The sequence below is a fragment of the Styela clava genome, chromosome 5 (genome assembly GCF_964204865.1).
Source record: "Styela clava chromosome 5, kaStyClav1.hap1.2, whole genome shotgun sequence".
NCBI classification, from domain to species: domain Eukaryota; kingdom Metazoa; phylum Chordata; class Ascidiacea; order Stolidobranchia; family Styelidae; genus Styela; species Styela clava.
The window spans coordinates 9,591,290-9,608,180 of NC_135254.1; the positions used below are offsets into that span (position 1 = coordinate 9,591,290).

The 16,891-nt window shown below is 34.0% G+C and overlaps 1 protein-coding gene across 1 annotated transcript; it reads right to left on the reverse strand.

Annotated features, from left to right (window-relative positions):
• Nucleotides 1-223: 223 nt before the first annotated feature.
• Nucleotides 224-15,399, reverse strand: LOC120343832 (integrin alpha-11-like). The gene is made up of 9 exons (XM_039412851.2): nt 15,117-15,399; nt 9,269-9,530; nt 8,453-8,570; nt 7,731-7,911; nt 7,335-7,401; nt 6,271-6,413; nt 2,383-2,488; nt 1,455-1,569; nt 224-1,194 (listed from the first exon to the last, which is right to left on the reverse strand). The coding sequence occupies exons 1-9, from the start codon at nt 15,374-15,376 to the stop codon at nt 1,052-1,054; spliced, it is 1,395 nt and encodes a 464-aa protein (XP_039268785.2). The 5' UTR covers nt 15,377-15,399; the 3' UTR covers nt 224-1,051.
• Nucleotides 15,400-16,891: the final 1,492 nt, after the last annotated feature.

Sequence of the window (16,891 nt, forward strand, 5' to 3'; positions counted from 1 at the left end):
AATTTCGATTGAAGCAATTAAATGATATAAATAATAATTTTTTTCATGTTTTTAAAATATTTGTTATGTGGAATGACCTCATATAAGTCATGCACGTTCGTCGTTTTATAAAGAATAAACTGATCAATAAATAAGATTTGAATTCCTTATTGCTAAATTATATTTCACGATCTAATTCAGGCAAATTTCATTTCTATTTAGCAGAAAATACTGTTCGTACATACCAGGTCTCGGGGTCTCGCCATGCTTGATGTACCATGCTTGAATTGATGATAAAACAGAAAGCTTTGTCACGTTTCAAAATAAATTCTTGGGAAGTCATAGAACTGTTCTAAATGATGATGAAACAGCAATGACTGTTTTTTTTTGTATAATTTGGCATCTTAGCTGCTATTTTGTGATATTAAAAAATGAAAATAATTCAACGCTACATTACGCTATGCCTATTAGTGCGCGCATACCTGAACACACAAATAATTTTTCTTCATTTCTGATTTTCGTTGCTGATTTCCATGCCACTCACATTTATAATTGATCATTTATCAAGACGGGTATCGTCTATTTTGCAGATTTTGCAGATTAATTTTACCTGTTTCTTGATAGCTGAAGATAATTCCCACGACAAGCCTGCATCCGCGCGTAAAATATTGTCCTTAAGACCGATGTGTCAACATATGTCGACTTGTTACATTCTTACCACATTTGTTCCAGTGTGGGCCGCGAGTTTTGAGATACTCCTTTACAGCTGCGTTTCAATACTTACCCCGAAATCAGGCTTCGGCTTTCTCCAACTCAACTTAGTTTTCAACTGATGGCCGTACATGTGATACCGATATTTTTCATAGACTTACGGGGTCTTCGAATGAGGAATAGGCCTGATATACGGTCGGAATGACGAGACGAAACGAAACCCTTTTCGCAAACGAGTTAGTTCGCACGGTTTTCGAGCATGAGATGCTCTAAAGAGTTTTTTCCGCATTCATCTAGCTTAAATATAGCCAACAATACCGTATCGCAGCTGCAATTATCATTCAATCACACACGACGACAATCACAAAATTAATATCTCACACAAAATTAGACTTTCATGCACGTTTACACCGGGCATTATCATTACGCTCACCTTGCCAAAAGTCCCACCAAGACCAGTCTCTGCATTCTGTAAATCGTTGGTTTCATTCCCACTCACAGATCCTAAATTATCAATAAATGAAATCGTTAATGAATGCAAAGTTATATTAGAATGCTGAACAAAAATCGAGCAGGCCATTGCCAAAGACATATAAAATCTAAATATATTTAAGAGCATTCAGGAAAATAGTAATGCTGCAACAATTACAAAGCAAAATTCCTCTCTGAGGACGACAAACTTTCCCACTGGGGAGAAATTCCTGTATGACTTTTGTTGGCAGCAAACTATTAATAAAGAATAAGCAGCAGGAAAAACATTTCACCTTCTAGGATACCAGTGATACTTTTTTGCAATGAACCCACAATCTGTTGAAGATCAGAAAATTTCTGTAAACCATAAACTCGTTGATTATTTCCAACTTCACCAGTGGCAATGATCTGCAAATAAGTTGAAAATGGTATTTAAGAAAAGCTACCAAGAGCATCATTGGATACATTATGTAAAACTCATTATATCGAAGTATCGCAATTATATAGTTTGATTTCTTGGTACTCAATTGATTGAAGAGTCAGTATTCGACAGACTAATTGTTACCAAACAAATGAGAAGTTGTGTCATTATGATATAAAAACGACGATTGGATCAATGTATTCATCCGTATTAGTAACTGTTCCATGCAGGTATAGTTATTTAACTTTACAATACGTTCAGATGTTATTTATACAGCGCTTACTCGCGTCATTCGCTCCGTACAAGGCCGTTAACTAGTAGTCACTGATACCACACAATATGTAAAAAGCTACTGTTAGTTGAAAAAAAGATCAGGAATCTTTCCGGTTCGACATAACCTTCTCAATTTATCACACTCTGGGCATTTTGTTCACGACGTGTACTTCCGAACAACTGCAATGCAATGCAAAATCATCGCCTTTCTCAATTACTACTGAACCAATTGCTTTAAAATTTTCTACTTTTTGTTATTTCAAAAATTCCTGTGGGTTCTAAGGGATTCGTTTTTTTGTGTGTGATGACGTAATCAAAAGTGAAAATTGCGCACCTTGTGGCGGTTCCGCGTTCGCGAATATGCGGTCAGGCGAAGTCGTGAACACTGCGATGCCGGTAGTCTATTTCGTGTCCATATATTTGATCATCGCTTTGTTATGTTTTGTAATGATCAAATTTGTGTGACTATTATTTTTTGAAAAACACCACAATTGTTGTTTGATAGAATTGACGTGACGCCAAAATACCTGAAGTTCCTTTTCACTGTATCCTGCTACTCCGACAGCGAAAACCGTTATTCCAAGTGATCGAGCGTATTCGGCACTAACTGGTAGATCCACAACATCGTTTGATCTGGAAAACATAGGAACTTTGTTCAATATTTGAATCACTATGGAGCAAATAGAAAATTATATAAATAGACAACATTGATATCCAGGAAAGTTGTATAAATTACTTTAAACAAAATTGAAATAATATTCTAAAGCTTTTTTCAAATACAATAAACCGGAATGACTATTTTTGCAACATTTTCCAAGGTCAGACTTCTTCAGGCATACATAGTTCATCGTCTGAAGAAGTCTGACCTATAACTATAAGTCACACGAAACGTTGCAGAAATATATTTGTGTTAGTGTGCAGCAAGACTCTTGAATCACTTAACATATATTCATAATGATTGTAATATTTAGTGCATTAATTTAAGTAGAATTCAAAATGAACATTAGAGAAAAATTCTCAAATAGCCAACTATTCGATACTCGGACTAGTGGTGGCAATGAAGTTTGGTCTGCACAGTTAATTCCAACACCCATGTCATTATGCGAGCACGTCATGAAACCGTAATTGAATTTGTAGATTTTATTTTGATAATTCCCATTATATTCCCTTTTTTATGAATGTACACACAAAACTGTATTCACAGTCTAACAAAGGAACATATCTGTATATGAAGATAAAGTATCTGATCAATAAATCAATTATATATTGATATAAAGAAGGTAATTATCGCATAGGTTAATTATTTAAATTGTCGAATAACATTTACCTCATATATCATTATATGGATAGTTACGTGTATTATATAGTATATGTCGATATTTGATTACGTATTAAAGGGGATTCGTTTCCAGTAAATCCTAATTAATTAGCGTCAAATGTGTCTGACTACTCCCAAATATCAGGGCATGATTAAATCACGAATATTCATACCAATATGAAGCAATTTACTCTGTATTTTTCATCGTTAAAGTAATACTCGACTATTTTACACAACTTGAATAAATTTATACATGTTGGGCGCTCCAGAAGTATATGTATCAATAGAGAGGTATCTAATTTTGTTTGCCTACTTCACATCAAGTTGTGTAAAGGGACTGAAGCCTATGGGCAAGAGGTATATTCACTTGGCTAACACAGACAGTCCCGAACTTTCAATGGAACTAAAATAAGGAAAATCGGAATGAAATTACGGCCTAACCCTAACCTGGTACACATACTACGGGAGTACCACGTTTTGCATAAATTAGCACTTTATTTATTTTAAAATCGAACTTGAGGTTGGTCTTGACACAACTCTGATTATGATACGCTGATAAATTTGAATATTACATCCCCTCGTGCTGATTTTCGAAAGCATTTATTGGTAATGAACGTGAGACATATCAGGCAATGGCAAACCGCGAATGGAATATTTGCCCTTTTCGTTGGGTGTAATTCAATTGTCCGGACATAGTTTGTGACAAATTGTTGATCTTTATCGCACGATGTTCATGTTTATTGTTTAGAGATTGAAACTCTGATTTTATTTGTCAGAAATATTAAAGTATATTGCACTGTAAAAGTGCGATGGAAGATATTTGAACCCCTAAATATTAGCAGTTTTGATTCTTGCTACGGTATTTTAACGTTCATATCATACACCAAAACAAGATTAAAGAAAAGGGTCCATTGTAGTTAAGTGCTACTCCATTACCCATGTATCGCATTAGGGATATTTTATAAATCATAACAATCACTACACTTTGTAACAAAATTAAAACGGGAAAAATTTAGCAGCTTACTAAATATATTGCACGTGTCATTGACTGGTTTCTTACTGCGCAATTTTTATCTCGGAAGTTCGCAAAAACCCAGTTATTTTTACAGCATTTTAGAACTTTATTACTTTTGCTAGCATTCACCGTGATAATGTGGGTGTTTCTTGGTGTTGCTGATTTATTGTTTCCGCTCTCCGAGTCCAAATTGAAATGCATAGAATTTCATACACCTCGCATAAAAGAAATAAACACGGTGCCATTTGTTGCCAGCTGATGGTACATAAGCGGGCAATCGTCTTGTGACAATTACATGAACAAAGCATTAACTTAAACGGCACTTTTTTACAGTGTAATTTGACGGATCAGCACGCAATATTGCTTTGCTGTTTTATTAAATGAGACAATTCCAAGTGCGTTTTGGCCAGACAACAAAAAATTGCAAGAACTTGGGGAAAAAATGTAACAAAGCGCAAGTGAAGTGTATCGTTTTCGATAATTCAGACAAGACCACGTTTTGCATAAATGGCGAGAGCAGTGGGTGCTGATTTTATACAATTTGGAAGTTCCTTTTTTTGATAAAATTCGCATGATATATTTGAAGGGATATATTTGAGTTAGTTAATGCGTTTGACAAAGTCTGTTGTTAGCTTTTCAAACGTTGGAATTTCTTCAAACGTAAATATTACCATTAATTTGCAGGTATTATAAGCACGCCAATCACTTATTTTGCATTCATTTATTTGTGTTTACAAAGAATTGCATTTAATTTTATGTGTTTTTTCTGCGAGTCAATGCCAGACAATATTTTTTGCAGTCACATTTATTGATATAAAAAAACTCGTGCTAATGATCTTGAGTATTGACACCAGTCACGACTCATGCTTGAGAAATTTTCCATTTTGTTTTTTTCTACATAAAGAAATATTAACACAATATATATAAAGTGTAATTAGATCTCATTCCAAACGTATTTTCTTCGTCTATTTATTCAGCTGATACTCAATCCTATATTGGAGAGCTCAAGTCATTAACGAGAATACAATTTGTATGAAGGTGTTTTACTGAATAAAATAATTTCGAATACAAACCGACAAACTTTTGCATCATATTTCAATTTATTTCAATCGATATATGATATTAACACAGTTGTTTGTCAATGAATTGTAACCTAAGTCCACAGCCCACAGAAGTGATATTGGATGAAATAATTGCGGGAATATTAGGCTGAAGCTCTTACTAACTATTGTGTAATGTTTTTGCAATTTGAAACATTATCACCAGTCACCACATAGTCTTCGTTACAAAATTAGACAATTGTCTCAATCTGTCAATTAACAATTTGTCGTCATTTCAAAAGAAAGATGTAAATGAGTATGATGTTGCACCTGGTATTCTTAATAAAAACAGCAATTTATGGCCGTTATGTACATATACGGTCGTTATACGGTCGTTATGTATATTTTTACACCCCAGGGATGATAAATTTTAGTTGCAAAAGCGAAACGAAACTTGAGCCTCTCTGTCTAGCTCATAGATAGATATCATACCCCAGAATACAAGCTTTATTTTCATAAGTCACTCACAAGTCCTTAAAATAAAAACTTGGTTTCACATTTAAGTGATGATTTCATGATTGTTATGATTTTTCTTTAATTTGTTATCCAGAAGCTCCCCACGAAATGCGAGTCATAATTCTTTTATTTCCTTCATTTTCCGAAGGTATCTTGCTTTGTGGGAATTTCGGTAATTAAATATTTTTATTTACTTTGTTAGGACTCTTAAATTATTGCGTGTGGGAAAACGATGTTAAGTTGGCTGGTGCTGTTTAATCCAATTTCATTACTAAATACAGTATGTAATTTGAATGTGATAAATAACATAATATACCGAAACAACTAAGTATTTAATATTGTCAAATTTGATGGAATAAGTAAAATAATGCCAGAACAACATGATATTTTAGAGTCAGACCATTGCACACTTAGACTTTTCAATTAATTTGATTTATGATGAACTTGAATTTTCTATCATATATACACAATCAAAAAACGTTTCATGCTTGATTTCTCATTCAGTAGTATTGAAACAAATACCAACCTTCCATCAGTCAGTAAAATCAAAACTTTTTTGGCAGCTGTGTCGTTGAATCGTTCGGAATCCATGAAATCATCAACAGTTTTATTGATAGCGTGAGCAGTATATGTCGTGTATCCTTGGATCATTATTTTGTCGACAGCTTCCTGTGAGTTTAAAGCATAGTTTGATTAGATTTATACATCAGGTCAGGGATGGCCAAAACCGGATATTTCATTATACCGAATACATCATGAAAAATATATTTTTGAACATGAAATATCAAATAGATTCTAATTTGGGGTCAAGTTCATATGGAAAATTGCATATCTTTATGTTGATCACAATCTAAATCTAAAATGACACAAATATAAATGTTGTTGTTTACTATGTGTTGTTTTTTAACCGGTTTGAATGATGTAAGAATTTTAGGTGAACTAATACTCAAGTATCGTTCAGATACCTAGATAATCATATGGTCTTACCCATTTTAATTCAATATCAAATGGGCACGAAATATATAATATTGAGCAACGAGATGAATTGAGTAAACGTAAAAGTTCGCAAATAAATGGCTCAAAATACGCAACAAATCGACCATAGGAGGCATATTTCCGATCTAGCAAGCTGAGGAATACGACGGGAACCAAGTCATATCCAGGCGGAAATGACTGGTCTTTATTGTATGACGTTTGCGATATGGAACCGAGCAATTCTGAGTCATATGTCAAAGTTTTTAGTGTCATAGGTCAACTTCCTATATAAGTTTGTCTCATTACCAGAAAGGATTAATATCGACACATCTAGATTACGAACCAATAATATCAAAAACCTAACTTGTGTATAAAATGATTAAGAATTAGAGGAATGTACACACATCCAATACATACATAATAATCAATGCGTCCATAAATCTCCGCGTATAGACTCAAAGTTGGTCGGTGTCTGCATTACTACAGAGGAATAAATTGATGATACATGGTACTTCGTTAAGTTTGAAGAAGTATTGGACGATTCTCTTATAACCGAAAATGTATTTTCGATAATTATCCGGCAATTATGTTTTGCTATATTTCATAATAACATACCTCAAAATCTTGCTGATTTGAATGCTGTCCGAGTGCAATTTCTGTTTTGATGTAAGGCTGATCGTCTCTAGAATGGTGAAAAAATTAATATTTCAAAAAATAGTCATAATGTAGCAGCTTAGATTGAAATTGTAAGTCATCAGTTTGAATATGTATACATGCTGGTAGAGAAATATGTTTATAGGGTACAGACTTGCGGCAGTTTTTTACTTCCATTTTGTATTATACCATATATGTTCATACGCAATGTTCCAAATCAATGAATGAACAGATAAAATAACGTATTTGAATGAAAGGATGTGTTGCATGCACGTTTCCATATTTCAAATACACTTTATACAAAGACAATTACATAAGGACAAATGCTGACTTTGAAAGAATATATTGAAATCTTACCTTCCTTTATACCAATGAGAGTATTGAATGACCCCAACATGTGCAAATTCTGTTAAATCAAACTTTCCAGCTACTGTTTTCACCCAAGTTTTAACCATATCAAAGTTTCCGGGATCGCTACTTGTCACAGATCCTGATCCATCCAAAACGAAAATGAGGTCCATCATTTGTACTGGACATTCTGGGGAAACAAAAAATGATTTTGACAATAAATAAGTAAAACTTAGACGATTACAATCAAGATTTGAGACAGAGGATTGCGTTTTTTGAATCACTAAAGTTGTTGAAGATATGCAGGTATTGAATAGCAATTGCCAAAAATTCTTAGTAAACATCGATTGTGATTATTATAAAATATCCAGTTCAATTTTTTATCATTCGTGTTGTTATTCATCGTCATAAACATTCGCTCATAACACGCAATTGTGCAAACATCCTATCAAGAGTGTGCGTATAATAAATATGCAATGAGAAAACTGTTTCAACATATTATCATTTTTTCATCCTAGGTTAACTGCACTAGACAGAATTAGAACTCAGGGTCTTAAAAATGCGATGTCGTCGAAGTTATGAGCATGTAACATATTCGAATATTTTGCGTAGTCATACAAGAGTAAATAAGGATGACATGGCTTACATACAAAGAGTTCAATTAGCGGCTACTGCCCGATAAAACAAATCGTATAAAATATTTTATTGTGAAATATTGTTGATAATCTTACGTAATGACGCTTGTTTTGTTTCTTTTAACCATTTCTTCCCGCCATCTTTACTTGTAAAACATACACCTTGTGTGAGATAATCAGAAGTACAGTTTCTTACACGGAGTGGAGCGCAAGACTGCGAAAGTAACAATTAATTATTATTCATAACTACGAAGCAAACATACCTATTATAGGATGAAATATTTTTGCTCGCCATGCCAAACAATCTACACTTTAAATAATATGTACATTGAGATTGAGACAAGACCTTATAGGCATTCTGTGCAATATGCATTCACGTTCTTTTCTTGATACACGCAGAATATAGTACTACAAGCCGAATCGAGCACTTATAATCATAGTTGTAAGAGAGTTCCTATTTTGAATGTTCGTATCTGTGCGAAGCCATTAAACACGCTTTGAAAGGGGTGTCTCTGAAATGCCGTATCTCATACTTGTACAAATCTCACTTCATAAGATTACTCTGATAATTTGCATGAATTTTTTTTTTCAGCATGGTTTAAACTTCATATACTCACTAAAACTATTTTTCGAGTATTATATATACTCTAACTAAAATCAGCTGTACAACAGGATAAAGTGGTACAAGTCTGATAAGTGCGGTACAAACGCGTAGAACAAGTCTCACAACAGGGAAATCTGTTATAGTAGGGCAGGTGAGGTACAAATGTGAGACAAGTTGTACAAGCAAGGCACATGCGGAAAAATCGTGGCACCAACGTGGAACAAATGCTTCACACAACTGTGATACAGCACGCGGACAAAACGTTTCACAGACATCACTTACAAAGGCGAAATGATAATTATACTCACAATTAAATCATTAGACTCGGGATTCTGTTTAACAAGTTTTAATCCCATTGAATCACCATCTATCATCAGAGCTGGATCATCAGGTACATCGTTAGCTGGATTAATTGATTTGCAATTGGATTCTCCACCAGTAGAAGAAAATCCACACGAGAAAAGGTCGCCAGGTTTATTGGGGTTATCTTCCAGTTGCTGCGTTGGTGTGACTCCAGGTATAAACCAGGGATCCAATGCAATTCCTCCTTTAGGCGAACCAATTATAAATCTGAAACCATAATGGCAATGAATTAAAATCAAATTGGAACATATATTTGTGCTATCGCGAGTTCGCATAGTTGCATGGAACAGCTTTCTACTGAACAATTTTCAAAATTGACCAATTCAACAAATTTTTTATACTGAACGAGCAAAAGAATAGTTTTTCATATTTGACGTTTTTTTGATATAAGAAATAACTTTTTTAACTTAATATGGCAGATGATAATGTTGACGAATTTTCCCTGAATATGAGCATAAATAGGTGTTATCGTAAAAATAAAGAACTAAAGAATATTAGCAGTACTACAGCATGAACAAAGCAAAATTACTCCCAAAGAACGACAAAATCCCACCCGGTTGAGAAACGAGGACTTACGCCATGAAATTGATAAATATGTTATTATAATTTGCAAAAATATATCCTAATATTCCGACAGGCATTTCTTATTTTTGTCAAAAGTAGTAAAGAACATAAGTCCCACACGATTGCAAACAACTAGTTGCACTACATCGAAAAAATCATAAGGAATTGTGAGATGAACCATGCTAAATAATATCTCGAGAGTTATAAAGTTATGGCATGGTCACATGGACACTGGCACGGCGTGGCATTTCAGGAACAACTATGCGGCATTTACGCATGCAGTAATAGTATCTATGTATTTAGTATTTTTCCAAACTTTCGTACGATATCATGTACTTTGAAAAATTCTATATATAGAACTAAATACATTTGGCGACTGATTAATCGTGTCCGGTCTAGCCACGTTTAATAAAAATTAACTAACATATAGCCACGTTTCATAAAAATCAACTAACATAACTTTCCATAAAATAGCGAGAAAAGGGAATTTTCGATTGTTTAATGTAAGTATTTGGCGTGCTGAATTGCGAGTCGGTGCTTAAAGAACGTAACATCTTTGCATGGTATAACAATCAATGTTTGCAAGACGGGCGTTGCCTCAATTGCCGTGATTTATGGACCATATGGCGCACTTTAAATCTATATTTTTCTAAAAAATCTATCGTGCACTTTATAAACACGTGCGCCTATTAAATGGGATATGGTAGTCTTTATGCTTTTTTCGCCCACACTCAAAAGCAGTACAGGTTCCATTGTTTTATAAACAAACCCCCGTTTTACGTTTTCTTTGAATAAAATAAACCATAAAAAAAAATTTTCGTTTAATAAGCTTTGTACGGCAACACCATACCCCAATCTAAGTAATTTATTGACTGCCCACCTCGTGGTCTGTAACATATTTTTAACGTTCCACAATTTATAATTTTTGGTGCTTCTCTGTGCAAACTTCTGGATTTATTGTATTTAAATTATTTCTCAATAAATGCTGAATTTTAACAAGATCTATTAGTTGCGCTTGCATATGAATAAGTTGGCAGGACAGGAGTAAACCATAAAATGCCTTGTGAATACCGCGAATCACACAACTACATGAATGCAAAATTGATAATCTAATTAATATAATAATAATTACTCTTAATTTAGTTTTATAATAGCAGCAAAGAAGATTTAAAATATAATTCCTTAAAAAAGTAACGAATTATCTGGAAATCTATTATTCGAATTAATATGGAAAATATCAATTCAATATAATTCTTTATTAACTAAAGGCTGTTTTAAAAAGGTTGAGATTAGTGATTAAATAATTTCTATTCTATCAGTCGAGTATGAGCCATTCATTGCGTTGACGCAAAGCAAAAACTCGAGGTACTTTCTGTTATATGATGTATATAAACTAAAATAAATGCAATATCCATCACTGTCGACGTGACGTAAACAGGTAAATTCTGACCGAAAGTTTGAACTATGACGTTACTGATACTTTCGTGACAGTGACCTTGACAAGTTCACCAAATTTTTAAGCATGATGTAATGTGATTAAAAAGGAAATGAATCACAGACATTGTAAAAATTTGGGCTGGAGGCCGTGGAGGGTAAATTTGTCATCAGCGAAAACCTATGCTCAGTAAGTTCGGTAGATCTACGCATTAAATACCATCAAGGGTGCTGTGTGTGATCTCAGTGATTTTAGTCAGGGTGATGAGCTGAATATTATGAAAATAGGTTTATGAGATTGAACGCTTTATTAAACGATTAAGATCACGAGAAGCATGAGATCGCATACCAAAGTGGCACCACCGCATCAAGCACAGTATTGAATATGATTACTTTTTTGCAAAAACATCGAATATATTAGTGCTCTTACGTGTAATGGGATCTGGCGATAAACAAGTGATACAAAGATAGCACTGATATTGGTAATTTGATATCAATGATGGATAAAACATCATCATGAATTTAACATATTAAATCGGATGGAGGCAAAATGAATCGACATTCAAATTTTTTTTATAATTGTTGTGTGTATGGATAGCGATGATTAACACACTAATGATTATTCACAAGTCGCAACGGAACATTTTGTAAATATATCTGGCTATGCTGCCTTGAAAAAACGTGATTTCAAGTTGTGACATCATTATGAGAAAGTTCTACAATTTGAGGAAGGTGGTGGCTATCTCTCTTCCGTTACAATGATTTATTCCTACGTACATCACTTGGTATGTAAATCATATCAGGGTTACGTCATTCAACAGGTGTCTGAAGATTTGAGCTTGCTTTATTTCGTTTCTTATTTTATTATACTATTCTGGACCGCGCAGTAAATGTCATTCAACATCCTTATCACGTACACATGTTACAATGCATAGGTATGTCTAAACTCTAAAGTATGTAGCGCGTAGTGACCCACTAACATTCTGCAAGGTATTCCAGCTTCACAACTCATTTCACCTCGACTGGTTATCGTGATCGATAGAAATGATTTGTCCGCACGTTCTCAGAAAATCTTTTTCCAAAATAGAATTATTAAACGTTGTGGTTATAGATTTTCGTATTTTGCTGCTTAAATTTCATGAAATTATATAATCACATCATATATAACACAATAAAGTTTAACAGTTATATTGCATTATGAAAAAAATGACAAAGTTGGTTATTTCATATTAAATCTGACCACAGAAAATAACAACGCATGTACCTAAATGGCTTTTCACTTAAAACTCATTTCACTAGTGAAATACACGTCGCTCTAGAGCTGGCATGGGTAAACTACGACCCGCGGGCCAAATCCAGCCTGGGAGTAATTCAATCTGGCCCGCCTGATGCTGCCACAACCAAACTAAAACCAAATTTTGATGTTTTAGTTGAAAAATAGCTCAAGGAATTTGTTGAGATTGCGAATAAATTTAGGGTTGGCGCAAGGATTATTGTTATCCACTTTTTCTTTTGTAACAATGCAAATATTGTTTATGAAATGTAACTTTTTACGTCACCCATACATGGCCCGCCAGTCTGGGTGGGCAACTTTTTTGGCCCTTGGTTTAAAAACCTTGCCTACACCTGCTCTAGAGGCTCATTCTGAACACAATTCTATGTAAACGTTCATCCAAAATTACATATGTTATCCTCCTAATGAACAGAAAATTACTGGGAAACGTTAGTATAATTGTATAAATATGTACAAATTTATTTTGATAGTACGGCATTTACTGCATGGGATTGCCTTAATTAAATCAATAACCAATAATAATTGCCTTGAAAAGGTGCCTTTTAGTCGAACAACATTTTTGGTAGTTTTTGTATGAGCATTTTATTCTCTTAAATTACATGTCAGTTCTCATATCTCTTTGTTTGAGACGAATTCAATCAGTCGTTGCTACATCGAGGTAATGAAAAAAGGGAGTTTGAGGAGTTTTCTGTTTGGACTGTTATTGTTACCGGTTTCAATGAAACAATAATCTGTGTTAACCGACTCTATTGATCAGTGTATTCTGAATGTGATTTACTAATTTGTTATGTCATTATAACTGATTTTTGTGAAGACACCAGTTATCGTGAACACGATCAAAATTTAACAACGTATATTTTGTGATGCACAATCGAAGCAAAAACACTTATTTAAAAATTCATTAATGCGTTTGGCGAATAAAACATTTCATATTTTACCATAATGCAGAATCAATAATACAATGTCCGGTCGACCGGAAAAATTTGAAAACCAGCCAATCAGTAAACGCTAAATTGAATCAATAGGCACGTCATAATGACACGGACGACAGACTGAGATTTAAACAACATACAAAAAATCCCGCTATTATAGACTGCTTAAATTCGTCCATAAGCAATTGGTTGGCTTTATAACAATACTGCTAAGTAAAATGCATGACAGCAATTAGATGATCACATTACCTAACTTCAGGAAATTTATCCATGATAACCAGTTTTAGCGAAACTGCACTAAAACGTCACGTACTTTAATAATCATGTCGCATAATTTATCAAGGTGTCAACAATCTATTGATTAGTTGATCATATTGAAATCAAACAACCGAACATTACAGCTCTTGCCAAAATACTAAACAAATGTTTTTGATAATGCATGTAATTTCTATATACATTCTGAAAACATAACAAATAGAAATTCCATATATGAGCAACTCGGAACTCAGTAAAGGTTGGTTTTATCCATTGAACAAATTTGGAATTTTTCACACTTGGGAATGTTTCAAACAATGGGAAAATAGAAAATGAAAAATTGCTTCCTCAATGAATCTTTCAATATATGATTGAATGGTATAACCAATTTTTCGTTTTATGTTGGTTAGCAAATATATGCAAAATATGCGAATTATGGATTTTAATTATTGTGCAAACCACATAATACAATGGCTATATACTATATAACACCACAAAAGAAGTTTAGAAATGAAAATGTAATTTGATAAATTTAAATCGATAAGGGTTTAATAAAAAGATTAACCACCAAACGTAGTAGGTGGACGTAGTAGGACAAAAAGTGTCTCATTGAAGCGGTTGGGCATTTGACCATAATTGAAATGGCGGTATACGATGATGTAACTGTATTACGAATACAAATATACTGATTTTCGACTTTCCTATTCTGATTCAAATTGGGAAATGTCGTGATGAAACTAATTTAAATTCGTATCACCTATAGTTTACAAAATTAGACTGTAGTGTCAAAGTGTCTGTACATTACTGTACATGAAGGGCATTCTATCAATAGATGAAATGTCATTTCATCAATAGATTCCCAGAAGGTGAAATATATTTCCTATACTGATATAGCAAACCTATCATAAGTAAGTCAGATATCGCTGTATGTAAATGTACGTATTGCATGAAAGACACTTACTAAAAAAACGAATGTTCTTAGATACCACGCTAAACTTTTATTTGAACTATTTGAAAGTATACCTATGAATTTTTTTTACATAGCACGACCTGACATGCACTGAAAATAATTAAAAGAAAACCCCCTTTGATCATTCGATATGTACAATAGCTTCAATTACCTAAACCACTCACAAAGTGCTTGTTAATCGGTTAGTACCCAACTAAGTTGATGGGCAGAACATCTCCAATTTAATCGAAGTGTTAAAAAATTGTCAATTTTTGTTAGGTTGATAATCTACCCTCGCCAAACGGATGAATTAATATATTCTATACGTCCAGATGTTGTACAAGATACGTCATTAATTTACTTACGATATATCTTTTGGGTTCTCCTGCCCCTCGGAATTCATGACGAAATCGTATCCAAAAAATGCAGGACCGTCCGATGTTGCTGCCGAATCATTAGGTTGTCGTATAAATTCCGTTCCGGATGTTAGTATATTGAAACCATTCGCAAATGAGTTTATCGTCCATACCAAAATACAAAAGATGTATAGAATCCTCCGAACTTCCGAAGGTTTAAAAAGCTTTATTCCATTCGCCCTAGTGCAATAAATACTATGCTCCGTCATAATCTGAGGTTACTCGGTATAATAGACCTAGAATGGTAATTCGATAAAGAATAGAAAATAACAATAATACAAGCCAGCAAGAGGAACCTAAACATACTAGCGATAAAATGAAACAACACGCGACACAATTCCCAAAACAATCCTGCGGGACATTTAGTCTGCGTTTGTAATTAATTCGTGACGTGATGAGTGGAAGGAAAACTTTTTTACTCTTTTCTCTCTCTTATGCATGATGACAAACATCGAACATGCGACAACTAATATTTCGCTGTAGTTTAAGCTTTCGGATCATATTTTCAAATTGAAGCATCTACACTTAACGTGTAGATGGTACCTGTACTTTTCAGTTGTCAACTCACTAAAAATACTGTTATGTTTTCAGTCGATTCAATCTAAACTGCATGCACAATTCGCATTTAATACTTAATGTAACGTGTTCTTTTGCAGAAATTTAATATATTTAACAACTTATCGTTTAGCATACAAAAACTTCTGAATAAAACCCTGTCCTGTTACTGCCAGCACCTAATCTTAACTCAACGTAAAATCAACAAAACCGGAGAAAAGTGGTGGGTCATTAGCAACCAAAAGTAGTTCGGTTAAGAGATTTCTGTTTTTCCTTAAAAAGCTCACGCTTCTTATATGGAACTATTTTATTATCAATTGCTGGTTGCACTAAAATGTAACCACTTCTGCACTGTTTATTACCCGACAATGGTAAAGGTTCTAGTCGCAGTAATGAGTAATATGCCCGCCAATTGTTTCCTATATCGAAATTCTAATTTTAGGTCAGCGACTGAAAGTGGTGCGGAATAGTCAAAATCGCAACAATATTACTTTCCTCTTGAACCGTATTGTCGAAAATTCCAAATCATGTTGAACAAGCCGTCGTTAATATATATATAACCGAAAGATTGTTCAACACGCCTGGCATGCGTAATTAGTGCTGCATGAAAATCAATAGTATAATCGTTTCGTGAGATAAAATACTTTCAGCCAGTTATCCTAACTAGGCTAATCAAACTCCAAATCACGACAGTTAAGATAACTTTCATATATATGTATCTTATTTTCTTAATTGTTTTGAGTATGTAGATGGACAATTTCGGTATATTTAAGGAATGTTTGTGGTGTTTATGACGGTTTATTCATGCAATGTCCAGCTTTTAAGACCCAACTTTTCATCATCAAACTGCAAATAAATTGATTTTTACCTATCGCATGTTTCATAGCTACGCAATTCCTCGTTACGTCATTCCTAGAAATGCAATCAGAGCATCGGATCACGGTTTTCTCGGTCATTGTCGCGAACGCAATTGCGTGCACGCTAACTTCCGCGAAGGAGTATTTTATCTGTTTTACCTGGTGCCGTCGTTCCGCAGTACTTCGAACAATTGACATTTCACAGAAGAGCGTGATAAAGTCATCCACGCAACTCCTGGCGTTTTGCGTGCTAATTCTGGTCGTTACGTATTGGTACCTTGATGTAAAATATTATTCACAAATATCTATGAA